The 22,358-nt window shown below is 40.1% G+C and overlaps 2 protein-coding genes and 1 long non-coding RNA gene across 3 annotated transcripts in view; all 3 read left to right on the top strand.

Annotated features, from left to right (window-relative positions):
• Window positions 1-18,493, top strand: part of LOC311608241 (putative ankyrin repeat domain-containing protein 26-like protein) — a 149,904-nt gene extending 131,411 nt beyond the window's left edge. Inside the window, exon 4 of the mRNA XM_084800603.1 lies at window positions 18,314-18,493. Within this exon, the coding sequence (XP_084656729.1) occupies window positions 18,314-18,478 (165 nt within the window). The 3' untranslated portion in view covers window positions 18,479-18,493. The remainder of the gene's footprint in view (window positions 1-18,313) is intronic.
• Window positions 12,605-17,316, top strand: LOC311608758. The gene is made up of 3 exons (XR_014783144.1): window positions 12,605-12,682; window positions 16,343-16,457; window positions 17,172-17,316. It is a non-coding gene; the product is annotated as an uncharacterized lncRNA (long non-coding RNA).
• Window positions 18,494-19,093: 600 nt separating the features above from the next.
• Window positions 19,094-22,358, top strand: part of LOC311608051 (uncharacterized protein) — a gene marked incomplete at its 3' end in the record, with an annotated part of 30,746 nt that continues 27,481 nt past the window's right edge. The window contains exons 1-2 of the mRNA XM_084800336.1: window positions 19,094-19,288; window positions 21,142-21,203. Of these exons, the coding sequence (XP_084656462.1) occupies window positions 19,131-19,288; window positions 21,142-21,203 (220 nt within the window). The 5' untranslated portion in view covers window positions 19,094-19,130. The remainder of the gene's footprint in view (window positions 19,289-21,141; window positions 21,204-22,358) is intronic.

Genomic DNA, 22,358 nt, shown 5'->3' with positions numbered 1-22,358 from the left:
GGAGCACTCAGTTATACCCTGGTGCTTGCCCAGCGCAGCCTTGGTTTTCCTGCTGTGACACAAGCTGGGCGGAGCGCTCACTCCCACCAGGTGCTTGCTCAGTGCAGTCGCAGTTCTCCTGCGGTGGCAGACGGTTCAGGCCCTGAGAAACTAGCTGAGCTCGACGCGTGGCTCGGGCCCAGTATCCCTGGCTGGACTTGGCAGGGGACCCAAAAGATTGTGGATACCTTGGCCTGACCCAACGATCATTCAGAGACTCAGAACGATTGCAGGACCCACAGCAAAGGGGAGCTGAGGATCACTGGCAGTGAGAGCCCAAAACTACAGGGCTAACCTACTGCCATCCACACCAGTGAAGTATCAGGGCTTCTAGCCTATGGAAATCATTAGAAAACAAGTGAATCTATTATCAGACTCCCTCCACTCAACTCTGGAAGTTACCTAACAAAAACAGAGACGGCAAGATGTCTAAGGGACAGCGTAAAAGCATTCGCAAAAAAACCCAAAACAATATGACGTCTCCAGTTCCCAGCTATCCCAAAGAAAACAACCCGGAGAACTCACATACAATGGAAACACAATAAAATGACCTCAAATCCTTGGTAATGAGGATGTTAATAGAGGAAACAAATAAAATTTGAAATCAGATGCAGGAAGAAGCAGCGAAGCAGGTGCGAGACATAAAAGAAGCACATCGAGTGGAACTGGAAAATTTTCAGGAAAATATAAACAACCAGATGAAAGAAATTAAAAAATCTGTTCAAGATATGAAAATGAAAGTGGATTCAATGATAAACACACAGACAGAAGAAAAACAAGAACGTGAGGCCTCAGAGAAGAAGGCGAATGACACAGTGCTGAGCTTTTCTAACAGAATCCAAGAGATGGAAGAACGAATCTCAAGTCTAGAAGATACAGTAACAGATATTGAAGCAACCATTAAAGAAAATGCCAAATCTGGAAAAATCCTGACACAAAACATCCAAGAAATTAAGGACACCATGAAAAGAAGAAATCTGAGGATAATAGGCATTGAAGAAAGAGATGATATCAGACTCCAAGGCCCAGAAACTCTTCTCAGCAAAATCATAGAAGAAAATTTCCCCAATCTAAAGAAAGAGATGCCTATAAACATACAAGAGGCCTACAGAACACCAAATAGAATTGACCAGAAGAGAAAAACTGCCCGCCACATAATAATCAAAACAAAAAACATACAGAACAAAGAAAAAATATTAAAAGCTGCAAGGGAAAAGGGCCAAATAACATTTAATGGCAAACCTATCAGAATTACACCCGACTTCTCAGCAGAGACCATCAAAGCCAGAAGGGCCTGGACAGAGATCCTGCAAACCCTAAGAGACCACAGATGCCAGACCAGACTACTTTACCCAGCAAAACTATAAATAAACATTGATGGAGAAAACAAAATATTCCATGACAAAACCAAATTCAAACAGTACCTATCCACAAATCCAGCTTTACAGAAGGTACTAGAAGGAAAACTCCATCCCAAAAGGTCAAGCTACAATCAAAACTACTCAGGAAATAGAAAACTATACCATGGCAAAAACACAACTACACAAACGCTCAACTGGAACCAACATCAAAATTAAGACTCTTAATAGTAACTGGTCGTTAATATCTCTCAACATCAATGGTCTCAATTCTCCAATAAAAAGACACAGACTAACTGAATGGGTGCATAAACAGGATCTAACATTCTTCTGCATTCAAGAAACACATCTCACCCATAATGATAGGCATTACCTCAGGATAAAAGGTTGGAAAAAATATTCCAAGCAAATGGACACAAGAAGCAAGCAGGCGTAGCCTTTTTAATATCGAACAAAATAGATTTTCAACCAAGATTAATCAAAAGGGATGAGGATGGACACTTCTTACTCATCAAAGGTAAAGTCAACCAAGATGACATCACAATTCTGAACATCTATGCTCCCAATACAAGGGCACCCACATTTGTAAAAGATCTGCTAAAAAGGCTTAAACCACACATCGATCCCCACACAATAATAGTGGGAGACTTCAACACCCCACTCTCACTGAAGGATAAGTCATCAAAACAGAAACTAAGCCGAGAAATAACATCATTAACCAATGCCATGGGTCAAATGGATCTAACAGATATCGATAGAACCTTTTACCCAAACAAGAAAGAATATTCCTTCTTCTCTGTACCCCATGTAACATTCTCCAAAATTGATCAAATCGTAGTTCACAAAGAAAGCCTCAACAAATACAAGAGGATTGAAATAATACCTTGAATCCTATCAGATCATCATGGGCTTAGGCTGCAATTCAACAACAACAGAAATAACAAAAAGCCTACACGTATGTGGAAACTAAACAACTCTCTGCTAAATGACACCTGGGTCAAGGAAGAAATAAAGAAAGAAATCAAGGAGTTTCTGAAATTCAATGAAAATGAAGGAACAACATACCCAAATTTGTGGGATACATTGAAAGCAGTGCTAAGAGGAAAATTCATAGCACTAAGTGCCTTTAAAAAGAAATTGGGAGCATTGCACATAAACACCTTAATGACACAACTGGAAGCCCTAGAAAAAAAAGAAGCAGAAACACCCGAAAGGAGTAGACGTCTGGAAATAATCAAACTCAGGGGTGAAATTAACAAATTAGAAACTAAGAAAACAGTCCAAAGAATCAACAAAACCAAGAGCTGGTTCTTTGAGAAAGTCAACAAGATAGACAGACCATTAGGCAAACTAACTAAAAGGCAGAGAGACAGTATTGAAATCAACATAATCAGAAGTGAAAAGGGAGACATAACAACAGACACTGAAGAAATACAAAGAATCATAAGATCCTACTTTGAAGGCATATATGCCACAAAATTTGAAAATCTAAGGGAAATGGACGATTTTCTTGATCAATTTCACTTGCCAAAGTTGAATGAAGAACAGATAAATAAGCTAAATAGTCCCATTTCCCCTACAGAAATTGAAGTAATCATTGATAGTCTCCCAACCAAAAAAAGCCCAGGGCCAGATGGCTTCAGTGCAGAATTCTACCAGACCTTCAAGGGCGAGCTAATACCGATACTCTTCAAGCTACTCCAAAAGATAGAAAGGGATGGAACATTACCAAATTCATTTTATGAGGCCATAGTCTCATTGATACCTAAACCTCACAAAGACTCAACAAAGAAAGAGAATTTCAGACCAATTGATCTGATGAACGTCGATGCAAAAATAATAAATAAAATACTTGCAAAACGAATACAAGAGCACATCAAAGATATCATTCATCATGACCAAGTAGGCTTCATTCCAGGCATGCAGGGATGGTTTAATATACGGAAATCCATCAATGTAATCCACCACATAAACAAACTGAAAATAAAAATCCACATGATCATCTCTTTGGATGCAGAGAAAGCATCCAATGGGTGTTGATAAAATCCAACACCCATTCATGTTTAAAGTTTTAGAGAGATCGGGAATACAAGGCACTTTCTTCAACATAATAAAGGCTATACATAGGAAGCCAATAGCCAAAATCAAAGTAAATGGTGAGATACTCAAGGAAATTCCTCTAAAATCAGGAACAAGGCAAGGCTGCACACTCTCTCCATATCTCTTCAATATAGTACTCGAAGTTCTAGCCAGAGCAATAAGACAACATAAGGAGATCAAGGGTATCCAAATGGGAAAGGAGGAAGTCAAACTATCCCTATTTGCAGATGATATGATAGTGTACATAAGTGACCCTCAAAATTCCACCAGAGAACTCCTACAGCTGATAAACACCTTCAGCAAATTGGCTGGATACAAAATTAACTCAAAAAAGTCTGTAGCCTTCCTATACACAAATGATAAGCTTGCAGAGGAAGAAATTAGGAAAACTACACCCTTCACATTAGCCACAAGCAATATAAAGTACTTAGGAGTTACTCTTACTAAGCAAGTGAAGAACCTGTTTGAAAAAAAATTCAAAACCCTAAAGAAAGAGATTGAAGATGACATGAGAAGATGGAAGGATCTACCTTGCTCATGGATCGGGAGAATTAACATAGAAAAATGCCCATCCTACCAAAAGCAATCTACGGATTCAATGCAATCCCTATCAAAATACCTACACAATATTTTAAAGACATTGAAAGTTCAATTCTGAACTTCATATGGAAAAACAAAAAACCCAGAATAGGTAAAACAATCTTGAACAATAAAAGGTGCTCCAGAGGAATCTCCATACCTGATCTCAAACTGTACTATAAAGCAATAGTAATTAAAACAGCATGGTACTGGCACAGCAACAGGCTGGTAGATCAGTGGAATCGAATCGAAGACCCAGATATGAATCCACACACATATGGTCACTTGATTTTCGATAAAGAAGCCAAATCCATTCAATGGAAAAAGGATAGCATCTTCAACAAATGGTGCTGGTCTAACTGGATGTCTATGTGTAAAATAATGCAACTGGACCCATATTTGTCACCTTGCACAAAACTCAAATCCAAGTGGATTAAAGACCTCAACATAAAACCAGAGACACTAAGTCACTTAGAAGAAAAAGTGGGGAAGAGCCTGGAACATATTGGCACAGGAGACAACTTCCTGAACAGAACACCAACGGCCCAGGCATTAATGTAAACAATTAATAAATGGGACCTCGTGAAGCTAAGAAGCTTCTGTAAAGCAGGAGACACTGTCAAGAGAACAAAGTGACAGCCTACAGACTGGGAAAAGATCTTCACCAACCCCACATCTGACAAAGGTCTAATATCCAAAATATATAAAGAACTCAAGAATTTAAATACCACCAAACCAAATAACCCAATCAAGAAATGGGGCTTGGAACTAAACAGAGAATTCTCAACAGAGGAATATCAAATGGCTGAGAAACACTTAAAGAAATGCTCAACCTCCTTAATCATCAGGGAAATGCAAATCAAAACAACTCTGAGATTCCATCTTACACCCATCAGGATGGCTAAGATCAAAAACTCAAGCGACACCACATGCTGGCGAGGATGTGGGGAGAGAGGAACACTCCTTCATTGCTGATGGGATTGCAAACTAGTACAACCACTTTGGAAATCTATCTGGTGCTATCTCAGAAAAATGGGAATAGGGCTTCCTCAAAACCCAGCTATTCCACTCCTTGGAATATACCCAGAAGATGCTCCAGCACACAGCAAGAAAATTTGCTCAACCATGTTCATAGCAGCCTTATTCATAATAGCCAGAACATGGAAACAGCCTAAGTGTCCCTCAATAGAAGAATGGATAAAGAAACTGTGGTACATATACACTATGGAATACTATTCAGCTATTAAAAACAAGGAATTCCCGAAATTTGTGGATAAATGGATTGAGCTAGAAATGATTATAATGAGTGAGTTAACCCAGAAGCAGAAAGACTCAAATGGTATATACTCACTTATATCTGCATATTAGCCCAACCGGCAAGTCCCACGAAAGCCTTCAATTACCAGGAAACTGCGACAGAGGAGAGGACATTCTAGTGGGACTCTAGATGAGAGAATAATGGGAGAAAGGCAAAGTAGAAGGACCCAGAGGGTCCTAGAATCCTACAAGTAGAACTTTATGATAGGCAGATTTGGGTTCAGGGATCCCGCTCAAACTAAGACACCAGCCAGGACAGTACAGGCGGTAAACCTTAAGCCCCTACCTAGATCTAGCCAATGGACAGAACATTCTCCACAGTAGAGTGGAGAGTGGGATATTACTTTCTCACATACTCTGGTGCCTCACCTTTGACCATGTCCCCTGGATGGGGAGACCTGGTGGCAGTCAGAGGAAGGACAGCAGGTTACCAAGAAGAGACTTGATACCCTATGATCATATAGAGGGGGAGGTAATCCCCCTAGGGAAACAGTCATAGGGGAGGGGAATAAGGGGAAATTGGGAGGGAGGGAAGAATGGGACGATACAAGGGATGGGATAACCATTGAGATGTAACAAGAATAAATTAATAAAGGAGGAAAAAAAAGAATGGATAGTTAGACTCAGGACTGAAAGTAAGATTTCCCTCATGGCATGTATTCAGCAAGTAAGAGTCAGGGTGGGGACCTTCCACCTCATCCTCTGCTCACCCCCTACCACTGTACCTTTAGCTGTGTAAGGAAACCCATGTGCAGGTCACAGGTAATGAGGGAATGGGAGCCATTAATGTGTGGCAAGTAGTATGTGACAGTGATTTATTGTAGATATCTCAATGACCACATGAGTGAAAGAAATAACTAAAGTGTTTACTCATGAAACCCTCTTTTTGTGGACAAGGTAGGCAGCTATGTGGTAAATACTTGGTGTATATGAATCCCTAAGTTTGACCTCTAAAACCACAGTGAAAGAAAGTAGAAAAACACTTAGGAATTAAAAATACTACAAATAATCTGGGAAAGGAATCCAGTGGACGAGTGAATTTATATGTGAGGAGAAAGATTTCTACCCAAGATTTCCTAGGGGAGTTTCTAAAGCTGTCCTGATGTTGGGTCTCATTACCCAGAAATTCAGACTATGTGCTTTGCCATCCATGCAGTAATAGGCACTAGGTTTTTAAGTCTCTGTTATGAAGACAAGAGAAATGTCATCACAGTTTCTGGTGGGCCCAGACCTATGGCATAGTCTCCGGAGAACTTATCAACTGCCCTCCAGGCTTACTGCAGAAGATCAGGAAGCCCTGTCCAATTCTGGAATTCCTACCTCTGCTGGTCTATAGCCAAAAGAGCACATTTAATAAGGACTAGGGTGATCCAGCACATAGGATCCATGATAGCGCCTCCACTGGTCTGTGGAAGGGTAGCATACTCCCTGAATTGTTATGATCCTTGAGGCCTGTGACCATGAGGTTCTTTGTTCCTGGGGCCAGGACCTACCACAGGCGAAATCTTTTCTGAAGATGGATCATGAGCAGGTCATGTAGGACCTGCAAACCTGGGAAATGAGTACAGTGAGGCCACAGAGAAGCTCAGGAGCAGGACAAGCAGACAGACTGCTATAGGTAAGTCCTGACTGGGAAGGACCCCAGACATTGTCAATTGGCCATCTCTGCCTGTGTTTGTCTTTGGATCAGAGAGTCTGCAGTTCCAGTTCTAGCCTTTCTGTCTCTTAGCAACACCCTGCCCTGTGGCTCTTGGACTTGGACTTTTGGACTCAGCTTTTCTAAGTATGAAAGAGTCAGTGGTCTCCATCATTGTCATGTACCCTCAGGACCCTCTAGCTATAAAAGTAATTTGCAAAACAAGAAGGGTTTCAGTCAGGCCTGGGCCTCTGGGGCTCTGACTGGGGTTGATTGCCATGGGATCAACAGATGGCATGTACTCCCTTTGATCTCCTGTCCTCCAACCTGTCCCCTGCCTTCTGATGTTTCCTCATTAGCATGACAGAGAAGGACATCTGAGACTCTCCTCTTGTCCTTGGAGGTCTATGGATCCATTTTGGTGTTTGGGAATTAAGAACTAATTTGAGTTGTTGAGGCAGCCAACAAGGACATTGAGAGACCACAGGACCAATGAAACACCTGAAGCCAGAAAACAAATCCAGCAGAAGGAGATCTCCCAAGAGAAAAAGTAACCTGACTTTGGAAAATATCAAGTCTCTTAACTCATTAAACTGAATTTGGGGAAACAAAGACACTATACGAGGAACTGCTGAGACAGGCTCTGCCAGTATCTTCCAGAATTTTGCTTTTTCTGGTGCAAGACCTGTTCCTCTTAAAAGCTCAAATATTGGTTTTAGACCATAAAACACATAGTTGTGGATGATGTCATTTGTGCCTTACAGCAGCATAAGTGACTTCTTGCTATCTTAGTGATAAGATGATTGTGACACTCGAAGAAGTTAAGTATACATCAGGCTCTTTAGACTTGGCATGAAAGGAAAATGCTGTTTTATGCATAGGTGATGAGGAGCCATGATGGGGCTTCCTTCTCTTAAATCCATAGGTCCTACTTGGGATTCAGGAAAATTATTGTTACTAAAAACACATCAACTTAGGGGACAACCATCAATGGGAGGTCCAACTGGGGGACTGTGGCATGAATCATCTCATAAAACAGAGAAAGGTGCCACACAGTATGTAAGGGGTCTTTTCATTTGAATGCAGTGTCCAGGAAGAAAAGAAACAATGCTGTCTTTCTGTAACACTATCATATAATTTAGAACGATCCAGGTCATGTATAGGTGGTAAAGTAGGAAGGAAATCCTCTAGAGATATCTTCCCATGGAGGTCATGGTTCACAGCTGGAATCCATAGAAGCTCTTGGATAGGCTAGGGAGAGTCCAATTACAGTTGGTATGTGTGAGACTGATGTGCAGAAGTTCATGTGCCCAAGCAGACAGACATGTGGTATTTTGAAATCAGTAGACAGGCATTAAAACTGGTAGAGACCAATTTTCAAAGATACAATTTTCAGGCTAAAACTGCATTTCTCTACATTATAGAAACTATAAGACAGATCAAGCATTAGGACTTCTATCTCTGAGCATACTCAGCAGGTGGACATTTCCTGTCTTCACGTTCTGTGGTCATTTGATGTATTCTAAATCCATAAAGACCTACCTTAGTGAATGTATCTTTTTTCTTTGTAGTGTCATCTGCACTGGTGACATAAAAACAAAAAAGACACTAATCACGCAGTACTACCTGCAACTGAAACTTCAAGTATAGCGATATCTTCATAGGACACTCTCAGGCAGAAAGCGATTGCCTGTTAGAAATGGCCTTGTTGTCTTTCTCTAAGAACTAGTGGGGCAGGGAGTGTTCCCAGCTAGTGTGCTTCTGCATGCTTTGTAAAGAAGCAGAGCATCTTCTTTAGGTGTTGGTTTGAAATACTTCCACCTCGGTGAAAAGCCTCTGGCATAAGGAATCTATAACTATGGTGACTGTTCTTTATAGCATAATGAAACATGACTGAGGCAGAGAAGGAGTAAAGACATTTTGGGGAATTTTCAGGTGCCATTGCTGCAATCTCAGGACAGACAGTATGCTCACTATCTTGTACCCTTCTGGGGATGATGCTAAGAAGCCCCTCAGTTCCATGCCTGGTCTCTTGGTCATGTGCAGTGTAAGATGCTCAGGATGAGCCTCTATTAATATTACAGATCTCTACTTTGGTGGTTGTGCAACCTGAGCTGTATCTCTAGTGAGAGACCAGCAGATCGCAGAACTTGGGACAAGGCAGACAGGTCTCAAGGAGTACTCTATGATATAAAGCTTGTTTTTTACTTGTTTAAGCATCAAACTGTTTATTTACTCAAGCTTTCACTAGAGGCCAAACTATTCTCACAAACAGAGAAAAGTATATTGCTCCACTTGACGTATGCTAACATGGATTGGAATATTGTGTGTTTTCCTATGACACTAGTAGAACATTTCTTCCACTTTGGGCTAAGAATGGAGGTGGTAGAGTATATGCATAACTTATCTGAAGTGTTTCGTCAATGCTCATTACCTCAAAAAGAAATTCCACAATTTCATAATGAAATGATACTGAAGGAAGTCACCCATATTACAGTACAATTGACTCATCTCTGACTCATCTCTTATGAGAAGATCTCTTGGATTCATCTAGGTTCTTGAGTACTCACTACCTAGTGTGGTTTCCAGGGCCATATATGTGTGAAAGACATGTGATGAGAGTTCTTAAAGTATATACTCTTGAGGGTGTTGCTTCCATTGTTACAGAACATATAGAGACTCAGTGATTCAGCATGGTACATTCAGTTCGGTGTACAAAAGAATGCTGTCATTATTTGTATCTTCCTCCTGCTCTGGTCTATTGTTCTAATATTACTTTTGTAGCATTAAAGAAAGTATTATCATATCTTCTGCTAATTAAAAAATTAAACCTAACAACTGTGTTTGAAATAACACTAATAGGAAGAAAGCAAATGCCTAGAAAGAACACAAAGTCCCCTTTCAATCTCTAGAAAAACTGCATAAAAAGGATTAATTAATTAAAAATTATTGTGAGTGTAGCATAAAATACTGTGGCACAGAATAGACACATTAAATGCAGATAATTAAAGTAAAAAATAAATAAGGGTAAAAATACTGTCTAAAATAGACTAAATGTAGGAAGATGTTTGTTACAGTATTAATGAAATGAGCAAATTCAAGAGAATGGTATTGGTTCTTTTTTGTAACATAAAAGACTTTAGTGTCATTGGACCATCTAATGATGTTCACATGCAAAATATGAAGCACTGTTAGAAATCTGAAAGAAAAGTCCATTCTCTAGCAACTGTGACTTGCAATTGCAGAGGAAACATACAAGCTAAGAGGCACAAGGTCTACATCTAATCTACGCAGATGTATCACATATATACTTAAATCAGACCAAGTTTTTTTCAGACAATGTAGATTCAGATTTGAGATTCTTAAGGAAGCCTGCATTCCAGATATGTTAAGACACAAATTAAGTATTACTTTCTCACATACTCTGGTGCCTCACCTTTGACCATGTCCCCTGGAGGGGGAGACCTGGTGGCACTCAGAGGAAGGACAGCAGGTTACCAAGAAGAGACTTGATACCCTATGAGCATATACAGGGGAAGGTAATCCCCCTCAGGAACAGTCATAGGGAAGGGGAATAAGGGGAAAAGAGGAGGGAGGGAAGAATGGGAGGATACAAGGGATGGGATAACCATTGAGATATAACAAGAATAAATTAATAAAGGAAGAAAAAAGATTTTAAAAAACAAAAAAACAAAAAAAAGACACAAATTAAGGAAGAAAATAACTATAGTTTGCCTTTGATGCAATTAATGTTTATTTTGAGTATAAAGCATCATCTAACTCTTCTTTGTCACCAAGAACAGAGCACCTGAGAGCAATGCTCATCCAGCATCTCACCTGCAAGGCCTGGACAGACTCGCTCACCTTTTGATTTTAGCTCTTTTTCAGATATTGCTCCACTGGGAAATGTAAAAAAAACCTTTAACATTCACATAAAATTTGAATTCCTATTATGACTTCTTAATATACCTTACTGGAAGATCTCATAAAAATTACATTTGTGTTTCAAGATTGTGATTGGTCACTGATTTTCTTGAAATATTTTCTTAGGTTGAAGACATGGAGAGAGTTTATTCCAGTTAGAACCACAGCTCCCACTCCCCCCTGACACACACACGCAGAGGGAGAAGGGAGGCTGTGGTTCTCCCACACAATTTGTTTTGGTGGCTGCAGTAAGTGATATTGTTTCAGTTACACTCTCATGAAGTTGGTATTCTTCCTTCCTTCCTTCTTCATACTCTTAGAGCAACTTAACCATGTCTCTGTCATCAGTTTGTTGGCATTGGCTTGAGACAGATACTCTAACCCATGTGTTTGCTTTGGTAGACCATGAAGTTGATTTCTGCCTCTAAGCATCCCTCTCCAGACCTCTCAGAAGCCACCAGATTTTTTTTATTTCAAGTTTCTTTTGAAACATTTCTTCATGAAGATACGTTGAAATCACCACCTGGATGGTTTTGCGACCAAGAAGTATTTCTGTGTAACACTGAGTCCTTATAACTCACAAGCTGTGACAAACTCATAGAAAGACAATTGTTTACTCAGTTCCCTAACTCCCTGACTACAGCCAAGAGCTTCAGACTCCAAGAGTTGTGGATAGTAAACGCTGAGACAACAGCTGTGTTTTCCTCTCTTGCATTTTCAGTCACCACCGAGGAGGATCTGGTAGACTGGGCTTTGAACCTGCTATTCAGAAAATTCCTCGGCAGTAGTTCCGGATATGAGATCAGGGCAGGAATATCCATTGTATTTCTGTATAGTGCCTAATTTTTTAAAAAGATTTATTTATTTATTATGCATACAAATCTCATTACAAATGGTTGTGATCCAACATGTGGTTGCTAGGAATTGAACTCATGACCTTTGGAAGAGCAGTCAGTGCTCTTAACCTCTGAGCCATCTCTCCAGCCCCTAGTGCCTAATTTTAAATACCCTTTAAAATATCACCCACAAAGAGAGAACGCATTAGGGGAGAATTTTAGGGCAGAAGTGTCATGTCTGAGCTTGCCGAGTTTAAAAAAAATGACGGACATATCCAATAGTTGCACAACACAAAGTTTTAATTAAGCACTAGAAAAGACTACAGATATCAAAATCATGTTTTGTCATCTTTATCTATCTAGGAATCTAAGAACATCAAATTAAACAAGGAACCACACACACTGTAGCTTTAGGGGAGAGGAATGACTTAGGAGTCTGACTGATGGGCAACAATATAAAATGCTAAAAGATGGAAAGAAAAGAATGCAAGCAGTCTAAATAACAGATCAGCATCCATCAGGCTAAGGGCCCTTCCCAGGGTCCAACCTCAGGGCCTCAGAGAATGTGATGACTGGGTTTCTTGAGCTGGTGACAACACCAGAGCTGTGCAGGATCTGAACCATCGTCCAGCTCGCATCACTGGCCTTCGGAGGCCAGACAGGGTAGGTCTGCTCCAGAGCTGCGATTGACAGGGTATTCATGTAAATTGTGCAAAGTCCGCCAGGTTCCTGTTACTGGAGTCTGAGGTAGGCATGTGTGGCATGGCGTTTTGAGCGCGTGCACTGGCAGGCAACCATGCTTCCTAGTTGCTAGGCGACGAAAACGCATTCTGCTTTAACTGAATTACCCACCTGCCCTGGCAGGAGGCTCGCTCCTGTTCCTGGAGTCTGAGGTAGGCATGTGGGGCACGGAGTTTGGAGCGCATGCACTCGCATGCAACCATGCTTCCTAGTTGCTAGGCGACAAAAACGCATTCTGCTTTAACTGAATTACACACCTGCCCTGGCAGGAAGCTCGCTCCTGGGACTGTGGCGTGGTGGCGATATTTGTCTGTGTTTTTAAGGTTTAGAGTTGGGATTTGGGAGGAAGTGGGTGGCAGGAAGGGAGGGGGAGGGGCAAGGAAGGCAGCAAGGGCCTGAGTGGCCCTGGGCCTCCATGATGCAGGAAGACACCACCAAACATGAGGCCTCAGAGCAGGCACACTGGTACTCCCGCTTGTGGGCGTGCTGTCTGGGCTATGGATGCCTTGAATACCCAGATGTATGGCCTTACGACCTCAACCAATATGTACCTGTGGCTCAGTTCCAAATGGCTGCCAGCATGGGTGATTGGCTCTTAGTACAGGACTTCATCCACTCCCGTGGCCATCATGTGGACGAATCTGACTGGAGGAACAGGTAACACGGCCTGGGAGAGGAGATGAGCAGCAGGGACAGAGACTGCTAGGGACCATCAGGGAGATGCACCACCTTCCAGTGCTTCTTGCTTAGACAAGGGGAGAGGGTAGGCTTTACTTCTCTTTTCACTAAGCCTGCTGTGCTTTCTGCTGGCTTTAGGACCCTAAGAATCTGGGACTTGAACTCTTTGGTAGCATCCAGGTCTTAGACCTTATTTAGAGGAAGCAAAAACAATAAACTCTAGTTGCTGGCTGGATTCCTTATACAATGCCTATTTTACAGGAGTTTATTGGACGCTTAAAGGGATTAAGCTAATAAGACAATATGGATTTAACTTTACTTACTTAATAATATATTATAGTATATAGTTACAGATTTTTTTAGATTTTTGTATGTCTTTTCTTGCATGTAATTTTTATGGACCACATATGTCAGAAGAGGATGCTGAATCCTCTGGAGTTAAGAATGGTTGTGACTTGCCATGTGTGTGATCAGCATTAAACAAAGATCCTCGACGAGAAAAACTAGAGCTGTTGACCAGCAACCTATGACTCCAGCTCTTAACATGTATTTTTTAAATAACAATTTATATAAATTGCAGGAAAATGCACCATGAGATATAATTTTGAATGTGTTACCCATGTTACAGCTACAAAGAAAAGTTACGAAAAGCCATCCTACGTCACTGTGACCAATGTGTGCTGAGGCCTCTTATGAGGACATTTTTAACAGGGAAGATGACTCTGTTTATCACACACCCCTAAGTGTGTAGGATGTTTGTCCCTGTGTTAAGGTACAGGTGTGAACACTAGACGTTGAAGTCTTTATTGATTTTCACCTCTTTAAAAAATCTTTGTGTGCCTGTGAGCAGGTGTGTATGTGCTCCCATGCACAGCTGTGTGACTATGTGCCCCACGCATGTACAGGTAAGGGCCTGGAGGTTGGTGGGCAACTCCACATGGCAGGTCTGTTCTGCCTTGTGGTTTCTGCAGATCAAAGTCAAAAAGTCAGGTCTCCTTGTGGTTCCCTGCTGAGTTCCCTGTGGTCCCTGGACCTCAGTTTTTAAGAGAGATTCTTTCACTCACCCACATCTCCACCGTGTATGATTTACTGTGTGGGAGCTTACTGAATTCACCCAGACCTGCAGCAAAGCAAGCTCTTGGATTCGCCTGTCTTTACTGCCATAACTAGTTTCTCCAGGGGCTGGGGTTCTGAACTCAGCAGCGCAGGATTAGAGGACAAGCACTTTACCAACTTAGTCACTGCCTCAACCCTCTCCTCTTCCTATTTCACCCTGGATTATCAAGGGCACCAGTGTCACTCAGTGCGACACTTTCAATACTCCCTGTGCTTCTGTACTCGTTAGTCTGGGTCTGTGAGACTTCTCAGTCTTCAAATTGAATCTGCATACAAATAAAGAAGAATTATTTATTGTTTAAAAGCTCCCTTCTTTCATAACTGTTTCTTTAAAAAAACAACATTTGATTTTCCAACTATGTTTATCCATTCTGGTAATCTATTTATTCCCTATATGTTACTTAGAGATCTAATGTACAGTATACACGTTCAATGTCTTTGGGGATTCTTCCTCTTTTAAACCTTTTAATTCCTTGCACACACAAGAAGTTAAGAAAATTAAAACTTGCCCTAATTTTTAACAGAAAAATTTATCCCCTATCAACAAAATAAAAGAACAAAACCAAAAATGTGTTCTAAAGGCAGAGTGTTGTAAAAAGTATTTAAGCATAAGGTTGTTTTTTAGTTAAATTATATCTCAGACTATAAATCTGATCACATAACTTAAAACTATGTCACATTTCATTTCATGTATGATAGCCTTTGAAGTGTGATATTAAGTTTTAGAAATATTAAGTGTTTGCATTCTGTAGCTTTTCATGTTGAATAAAATTGACAATGCTCATTGAACTAGGGTTTTTGGCTTAAAACTACTTGAAAATCAAAGCGAGGGAGCTACAATGCCATGGGTTAAGTCCTCATACAGACATTTGACTGACTTTGTTATGAATCCAGGGATGCATAAATGACTATAATGCAACCAAAGATGGTGTGTTTTACCACATATTTTAGCCTGGACTATCATGAACACTGAATCTATAAGCTGATGAAAGGTTATTTGCTGTTGGCAGCAAGACAGAAAGTTTCCTCCTAGGCATTAAGAAATTTATAAATAATCAAAGTATTAGTGACAAAGTTTAGAAGTTAGTTTTTTGTTATTGCTATTCTAAACCTCATTGCCCATTGAGTTTCATTGGTTAAAATGTCCGTAGTTACATGATTTTCCATGAGCCTGTGGATTCTGTCATATATCGTTTAATGTAACAGACAGTGGACTGAATGACAGCCTTATATTTTGTATAGTGACAAAGTTAAAATTATTACTAATTATAGTTATAGAATATCATGAGTTACAAGTGGCATTCCAATGCCAGAGATGCTAAAATGTAAGAGTAATATAGTCACCTTGGTACTGGTGTGCCACCCTAACTGCCAGGAGGATGAGTTAGGAGGACTACCAAGTTCAAGGCCGCCTGAGCAATAGAATTTTAAAAATACTGACCATATTTGAATAACAACCTGGATCTGTACATTAGGTAGAATTCTGTCTGTCATTGAGACATTGTGTTAGATAGCAGCAGGAAGAGGAATCATTATCTTTATCCACCAAATGCTGAGCTGGTAGGTGCTGGAAACACTTGTGCATGCTGTCTGCAGGCTTGAACTGAAGCATCAGAGTAGAGCCATTCAAGACAGCTACTGTTTAATCCCCGAGCAGTGGATGAAGAATTTCAGTTGTGGAGATACTAGAGAGCCAAGAAGTAGCTAGTAGGTAATAGAACAGAGAAGAATTCAAATCTAAGCCTCTTTAAGTCACTGGGTGCTCTCCTGTTTTCTAGACAGGCTTCTCTGAGCAGTGATGAAGCTTATGATATATTGATTGCCTTGAACTGGGCAGCCATGCACTGTTTCCCTAGTACAGAAGACAAACACTGGAGCAGAGACAAAAATAAATAAGGACATTGCAGTTGAATCTCTCATTTCAGAAGGAAATGAATTACTTAGTATATAGTATTTACAGTTGACTATACTTTGCCTTCGTACTCCATGACTTCCTAAAATGTCCTTTTGATTTCTAGGACTTCACTGCACTATGCGTGTGCTGCTAACCAGACATATACAGTAAAGGTGCTCATAGAAAACAACAGTAATATTAATGTCCAGGATGACGAAGGCTGCACACCCTTGATTAAGGTAGTGATTGGACAGGAGTTTCAGTATGAAATGCATTAGATCTTGTCCTTGTTTGCCTTCTGTTGACAAAACCAATTCAGGGAAGCAAATGTTTATTAGGCTTGCATTTCCCCCATCACAGTCCATCACTGAGGGAAACCAGAGCAAAAGCTTCAGTCAAGAAGTCAGAGGGAGGAACTGAAGCAGATACCATAGGGGAAGGCTGCTGATTCATGGGGTGGTCACCTTGCTTCCTTGTACAACTCAGGACCACTGCACAGTCATGCCATCAATCCCAGGAATCTGGCCCTTTCCACATCCATCTCAATCAAGAAACCGTACCACAGACCTGCCCACAGGCCAGTCTGATAGAATCAATTCTTCAGTAATGCTCCCTCTCTTCAGATGGCTGGAGCCTATATCAAATTGGAAAAAAACAAGAAAATGCCACCAATGAACCAGCCAAACATCCCATTCCCCAAAACAAGTAACTAGCATGGATCTAGGTATTGTGGCACACCCCTAACACTCACACACTAGGAAAACTGAGGGAAGAGGACTTTGAATTTAGGCAAGCCTGGGGTACTTCACAAGGACCTGTCTCAAAATGAGAAGGCTAATGGACACCACCTAAGCCACGTGTCTCAAATACAGGAAACTGTCCAATGCAATTGCAGCAATGGTTATCTTGACTTCTTTGAATTGAAGATCTATGATTTTGTATCAAACCCACAGGCCGCAGAGATGGACAACCCAAAATGTGTTTCGCTATTGCTGCAGCATGGTGCCAATCCACACATGGCCGATTTCTTTGGAAATACGGCCCTCCACTATGCTGTGTACAATGGAAACCAAGCAATTGCGAGAGAACTTCTGGAGCACCACGTCAATATAAATGGAAAAACAAAGGTAAAAACCATTCACCTTCATTCCCAACATGTTCTAGCACTGACACTGGGATCCCTTTCACACACGCCAAAGCGCAAAGATTCTCACTAATTCTGTTAACTGTAAAATATTTTAAAAATCTTTTAAAAAGTACAAAACATTTTTTGCCTAATAGGCTATTCATATTTGTGGTAGTTAGTCAAAAAGAACACAATGCAGCACATTTTTTCCTCTGAATTGGGCTTTGTTTTAAAACTCAATAATAATAATAATAATAATAATAATAATAATAATAATAATAATAATAATAATAATAAAAGATTAACTTTGTCCTATACACATCAGATACATACAAGCAGAAAAATAAATAAACATTTTAATAAACATTTTAAGAAATCAATGTGAATCTGTTGCAGTTGAGAGGATACAGGATTGGTTTATCTCTCAGAGATAAGATAGGATGGAAAATGAGAAAATATATGGTCAAAGTCATGTAGGAAAATTTGGAAATGTAATCATTAAAAAATCTCAAGGTTTACAAATTATTTTTGAATCCATATGTCCATAAAAAGAGGTTAAGTATTGGAGATAACTATTCTTACTCTAGGAAAGAAATATTTTTTGAAATACAGATTGAGAAACCTTGCTTCAGAGACTTCCCTTGAGCTCCCTCATTCAACAGGGCCATGTAAACCTTTACTATAGGTTCCGGTTTGAGGGCAGTGGATGGATAAGGTCAGGGAGGTAGATGCTTTGAAGCAATGAGCATTCTAGGGAGAATATTGGAGAGCAGTGGTAGTAGGAGGCTGTGGGGCAGGGGAAAGGTCTGTCAATGAGAGGAAGCACCTGTGTGTGGAAAGTGCAGCAGGGATGAAGGAAAATCTATCCTTTGTGACTCTCTAAAGTACATATTTATGTACACAGAATCTGTGATGAATTTTCACTTGGGAAACACACCATGATATAAAACATTTTTTTTTCTTTTACAGAATGGCTTCACACCATTTTCCCTTGCTGTATATAGAAAGAAAGATCTCATGGCAGCGTTCTTAAAGGAGAGTGGTGCAGACATAACTGAAATCATTGAGTCCAATAGGTACAGTCTCTTCTTTTTCACAGTCTCAGTGCTGTTCTATAGGGTGACAGTGGCTTAAGTCAGAAACACTAAACTGATGGGAGGAAGATTGTCTTAAACTTGGATGGACATGGTGAGGAACACCCAGAAAATGTCACGTGGGAAAAGGACTGTTCTGACCACAAGAAAATAGTATGCACCAGGGCTCACAGCCTCTTTTAGTACTGACTTTCTTATTTTCATCTGCCTTGCTGGTGATTTTATGTTACTTACTTCAACTTCCCATTAGTTGATTAGTTAATTTTTTTGAAAATGAAATTTATAATCAATTTTAGTATTTCTATTCTGTTTTTTATTATTTTCTCTTAAAATGCTACAGTCTACATTAACAGGTTTTGAAACTCATGCTGTACTTTTGGCCACTCATTGCTTTAAGGGTTATTGTATAGTCAAATATTATTGTTTTCTATGACACAAACCATCATCGCAATTATAGGTGCACCAACTCCATGGTATTTTTTTTCTTGTTTCTGTCCTCTCTGAATTGTTTGACATTGTGCTAGTTAGACATGTACCCAACGTTAGTAAGCATCTAATATTAGGGACAATTTTCCATGGTAAATACAAAGACCTGAGATTAAAGTTCAATCACTGCATTGGGGATCTCATCAGTAGTGTCCTTTGGAAATGGTTCTGTAGAGCAGGATTCCATAACAGGCCTGAAGCCCAACATGGAAGCAAGAGGAGCGATTGCTTCAGAGTTTACCAACTCCATCCCCCGGAATCTGGAGCTTAGCCATAGCCAGGAAAGACTGGAAACTGAGAGACTATGCTCCCCTTCCATGCGTTCTGGAACAAGATGTGACTCAACACCACACAGCAACACATGGTAAGGTCTTGGCATTTACTTGCAACGAGGTAAGTAACAACACAATACCACTTGCATTGTGCTATAATCATGCTGTTCTGTGTCAGTGCTGGCCAACTGATGTTTAAAGGCAAGGATTGATTTCCCTTTCTACCCAGCACATGTCTTGAGAGGAAGCATCAGACTCATAATTAAGTGTCAGAGCATAGAGTAAGTTATTTGTAAATATCTCTAATGAGAGTTATATTAGGAATGCAAAAAGGAGCATGCCAAAACATTGACGAACACTTTTCCTTTGAATATCAAAATAATTATCCCTTTCTTACTACATCACAGTGAAGCTTCACTCAGGGAAGAGTCAAAATCCCCTGCTATTAAAAAGCTTCATTTATTTTTAAATTTTGATGTTTGAGTGTATGTGGACATCTGCAAGCATGTGCTTTGAGTAGGCCAGGAGGAGGATATGATCTATTCTAGAGTTACAGGTATTAATGTGCTGCCCATCCTATGTGCTGGGAACTTAAAATGGAACCAAAGTTGAGTTCTCTTCCAGAGCAGCAAGCTGCCTTCCCTACTGAGCCATCATGCCAACATGAATGGTTTTAGCCTAAACTAAGTAAGTGATGGAGAACATATGGCTGTTATAATGGAACTAAAGCTTCTCAGTGCAGAAACTTTGCATTAACCCCTGAATCTAAATAATGCACATATCTGTGTTCATCTGCAGCCGCATCTTCTCCGTATTGCTACTTAACTAGCTTCCCTTTCCTCTCTCTTCTCGTGGGATTCAGGCATATTCTATTCTGTCAAATCTTTCTCTGATTCATCACTGTGTTTCTTGCCACTCAAATATACATCAGTTTCAAACATGGGTCCTTCCTTCTACCAAGAATCTTTACCTTTATTATCTGGCATTAAAGGCATGGACCACCATGCCCAGACATGCTTTTCTTTACCTGAATCTTGCTCTATACCAGGCTGTCCATGAACACAGATCTACTTGCCTCTATCTCCTGGATTAAAGGAGTGTTTGAATTCTAGCTGGATCACACGGCCCATGAATAGCCACGTTCTGAATTAAAATTCCTCTGTACTTAGTCCAGGGAAGAATGTAGCCAAGGAGAAAGCATTGCTTTCCTTCAGCTCTAGGGCCTCGTGTGAGTTATACAGGCTCAGCACCACACAGAAATGCGTGTTGACAAAGAAACAGCCCTGTAGTAGGTCCAGCATTCATTCATGCATGAACTGTTAAGAAACAGCTTGAAGATATCAAAAATGTGGTGTCTCCTGAGCATGCTGGCAGGAGAATGCTTAGAGCAGGAATCAAGTCATGATGTAGGGAACCACCCTCTTTGTAGAAAGCCCTGTGCTAAGTGATATGCCTGCAAAGTGTCAGGACAGATATGGGGCGTCGGTGTCCTAGGGACATGGGCAGATGAAGGAAACAGAGCTAAATCTATGAACACATAAATATAACACTACTGAAGCCTCTAGAACAAAACATATAAAAATCACTATCATTTTTCTATGTGTGTGGGAGGAAGGGATGCTTTTTCATCCAGAAGCACATTTTCATCAATTTCCATGAAGAAAAACGTAGGGATAGTAGTCATCAATCATAATCAGCTGGTCAAAAATTGAATTCCAAGGAGTTTGTGCCATGTATTGGCTTATGCCTTTCATCCCAGAACTCAAGGGGCAAAGGGCAGGCGTATCTCTGAGTTCACATGGTTCACATTCTGGGTTTCAGGCCAGTTGGTTACAAAGTGAGATCCTGTTTCAGATAGACACTCAAAAATAGAGAATTTGGAACACATGCTAAATGCTTTTCATATGGAGAGTAAACTAATGACCATTTTTAACATATGTCACAGTGAAGGAACATCTTCCAACCAGCCAGAGCCACGGACTGAAACACATGTGAGCTACAACGAAGGTAAGATTTCTACAGTGAAGTGCTCTATCTGTTCCTACCTGCCCTAAATAAAATAAAACATAGCAAAAATTTTAGTACCACAAATGGAGTTCAAGAAATCAAGTGTGAATGCAGTAATTTCTGTTTTCATCTTTATTTTCTCAGATTCTAGAAAGTCAGAATAAGCACTTTCAACTCTGAAAATATGCTGTCAAAATGTTGCACATTTTATTTTGATGCTTATGTATGTACTGTCTTTTTATGAATAAGAAAGTTTCTTCACCTGGCTGGATTACACTGTAGCAAATTGGACTGTTAATAAAACTGGGTGTTCTTTCCATTTTTATAGCAAATGCCTTGTACTTTGTACAGCAGATGATTATGGAGTTGAGTATCACTAAAATGCAATTATTTTACAAATAAGAGTATATATTCAATCACTTCTTTTCTTTCTTTGGTTTAGTCTGTTTCCAAGGTGATGATCATTGAGTTTTGTTAACATTATAGACATGCACCTTCCAGTGGTTATTGTTTTAGAACTTTTCCCTTTAGTCTTTGATAATTAGATCAGTGGGTGATGAAAGACATGGGTTAACATTTTCCAGAAAAGTTTTGGACATGAAGAGGAGAGTTGAGACAACAATATTCTGTATTTCAAAGCACTTATTACACAACCATTGAGGCCAGTGGTCAGTGTGTCAGGGGAAAGAGCACGCTGCAGAGTTTGTACTTTCAGAATTCATCATCATAGCATCTTTTCATACCTAACTTGCCATTGATGACCACACTAGAGACTGAATCCAAATACATGTCTTCCCATTAGCGATAAGATGTAAATCATCAAGGTAATGGTACACAGGTAACTTTAATATATGACATCATTATAAATTTTCCTGTTTTGCTTGTGTGAAGATGAGGACAGACTGAGCCATCTGATGATGGTGACAAACACAGACTTTTTCACTGACCTACAATCCCAGCACACTTGTTAGTGGAAAATATAGCCTTCCTGCATCATGGGAGGTTTAAGAAGGTACAGCAAGTTTTCCTGAAACAAGAATAAAGAATAATTTTCATTTATGGAAAAGAAACTGTTGGTATACAGTGAAAACTTGATGAGCTCAGAATTTATGCTTGTAAATTTGTAAATTAATTGCATGTAAGAAAGTGGCCCAT

The sequence above is a fragment of the Acomys minous genome (genome assembly GCF_964271855.1).
Source record: "Acomys minous genome assembly, chromosome: 11".
NCBI lineage: Eukaryota > Metazoa > Chordata > Mammalia > Rodentia > Muridae > Acomys > Acomys minous.
The sequence above is the reverse complement of the archived record's forward strand: the minus strand, read 5'-3'. Positions and strand labels throughout refer to the sequence as shown.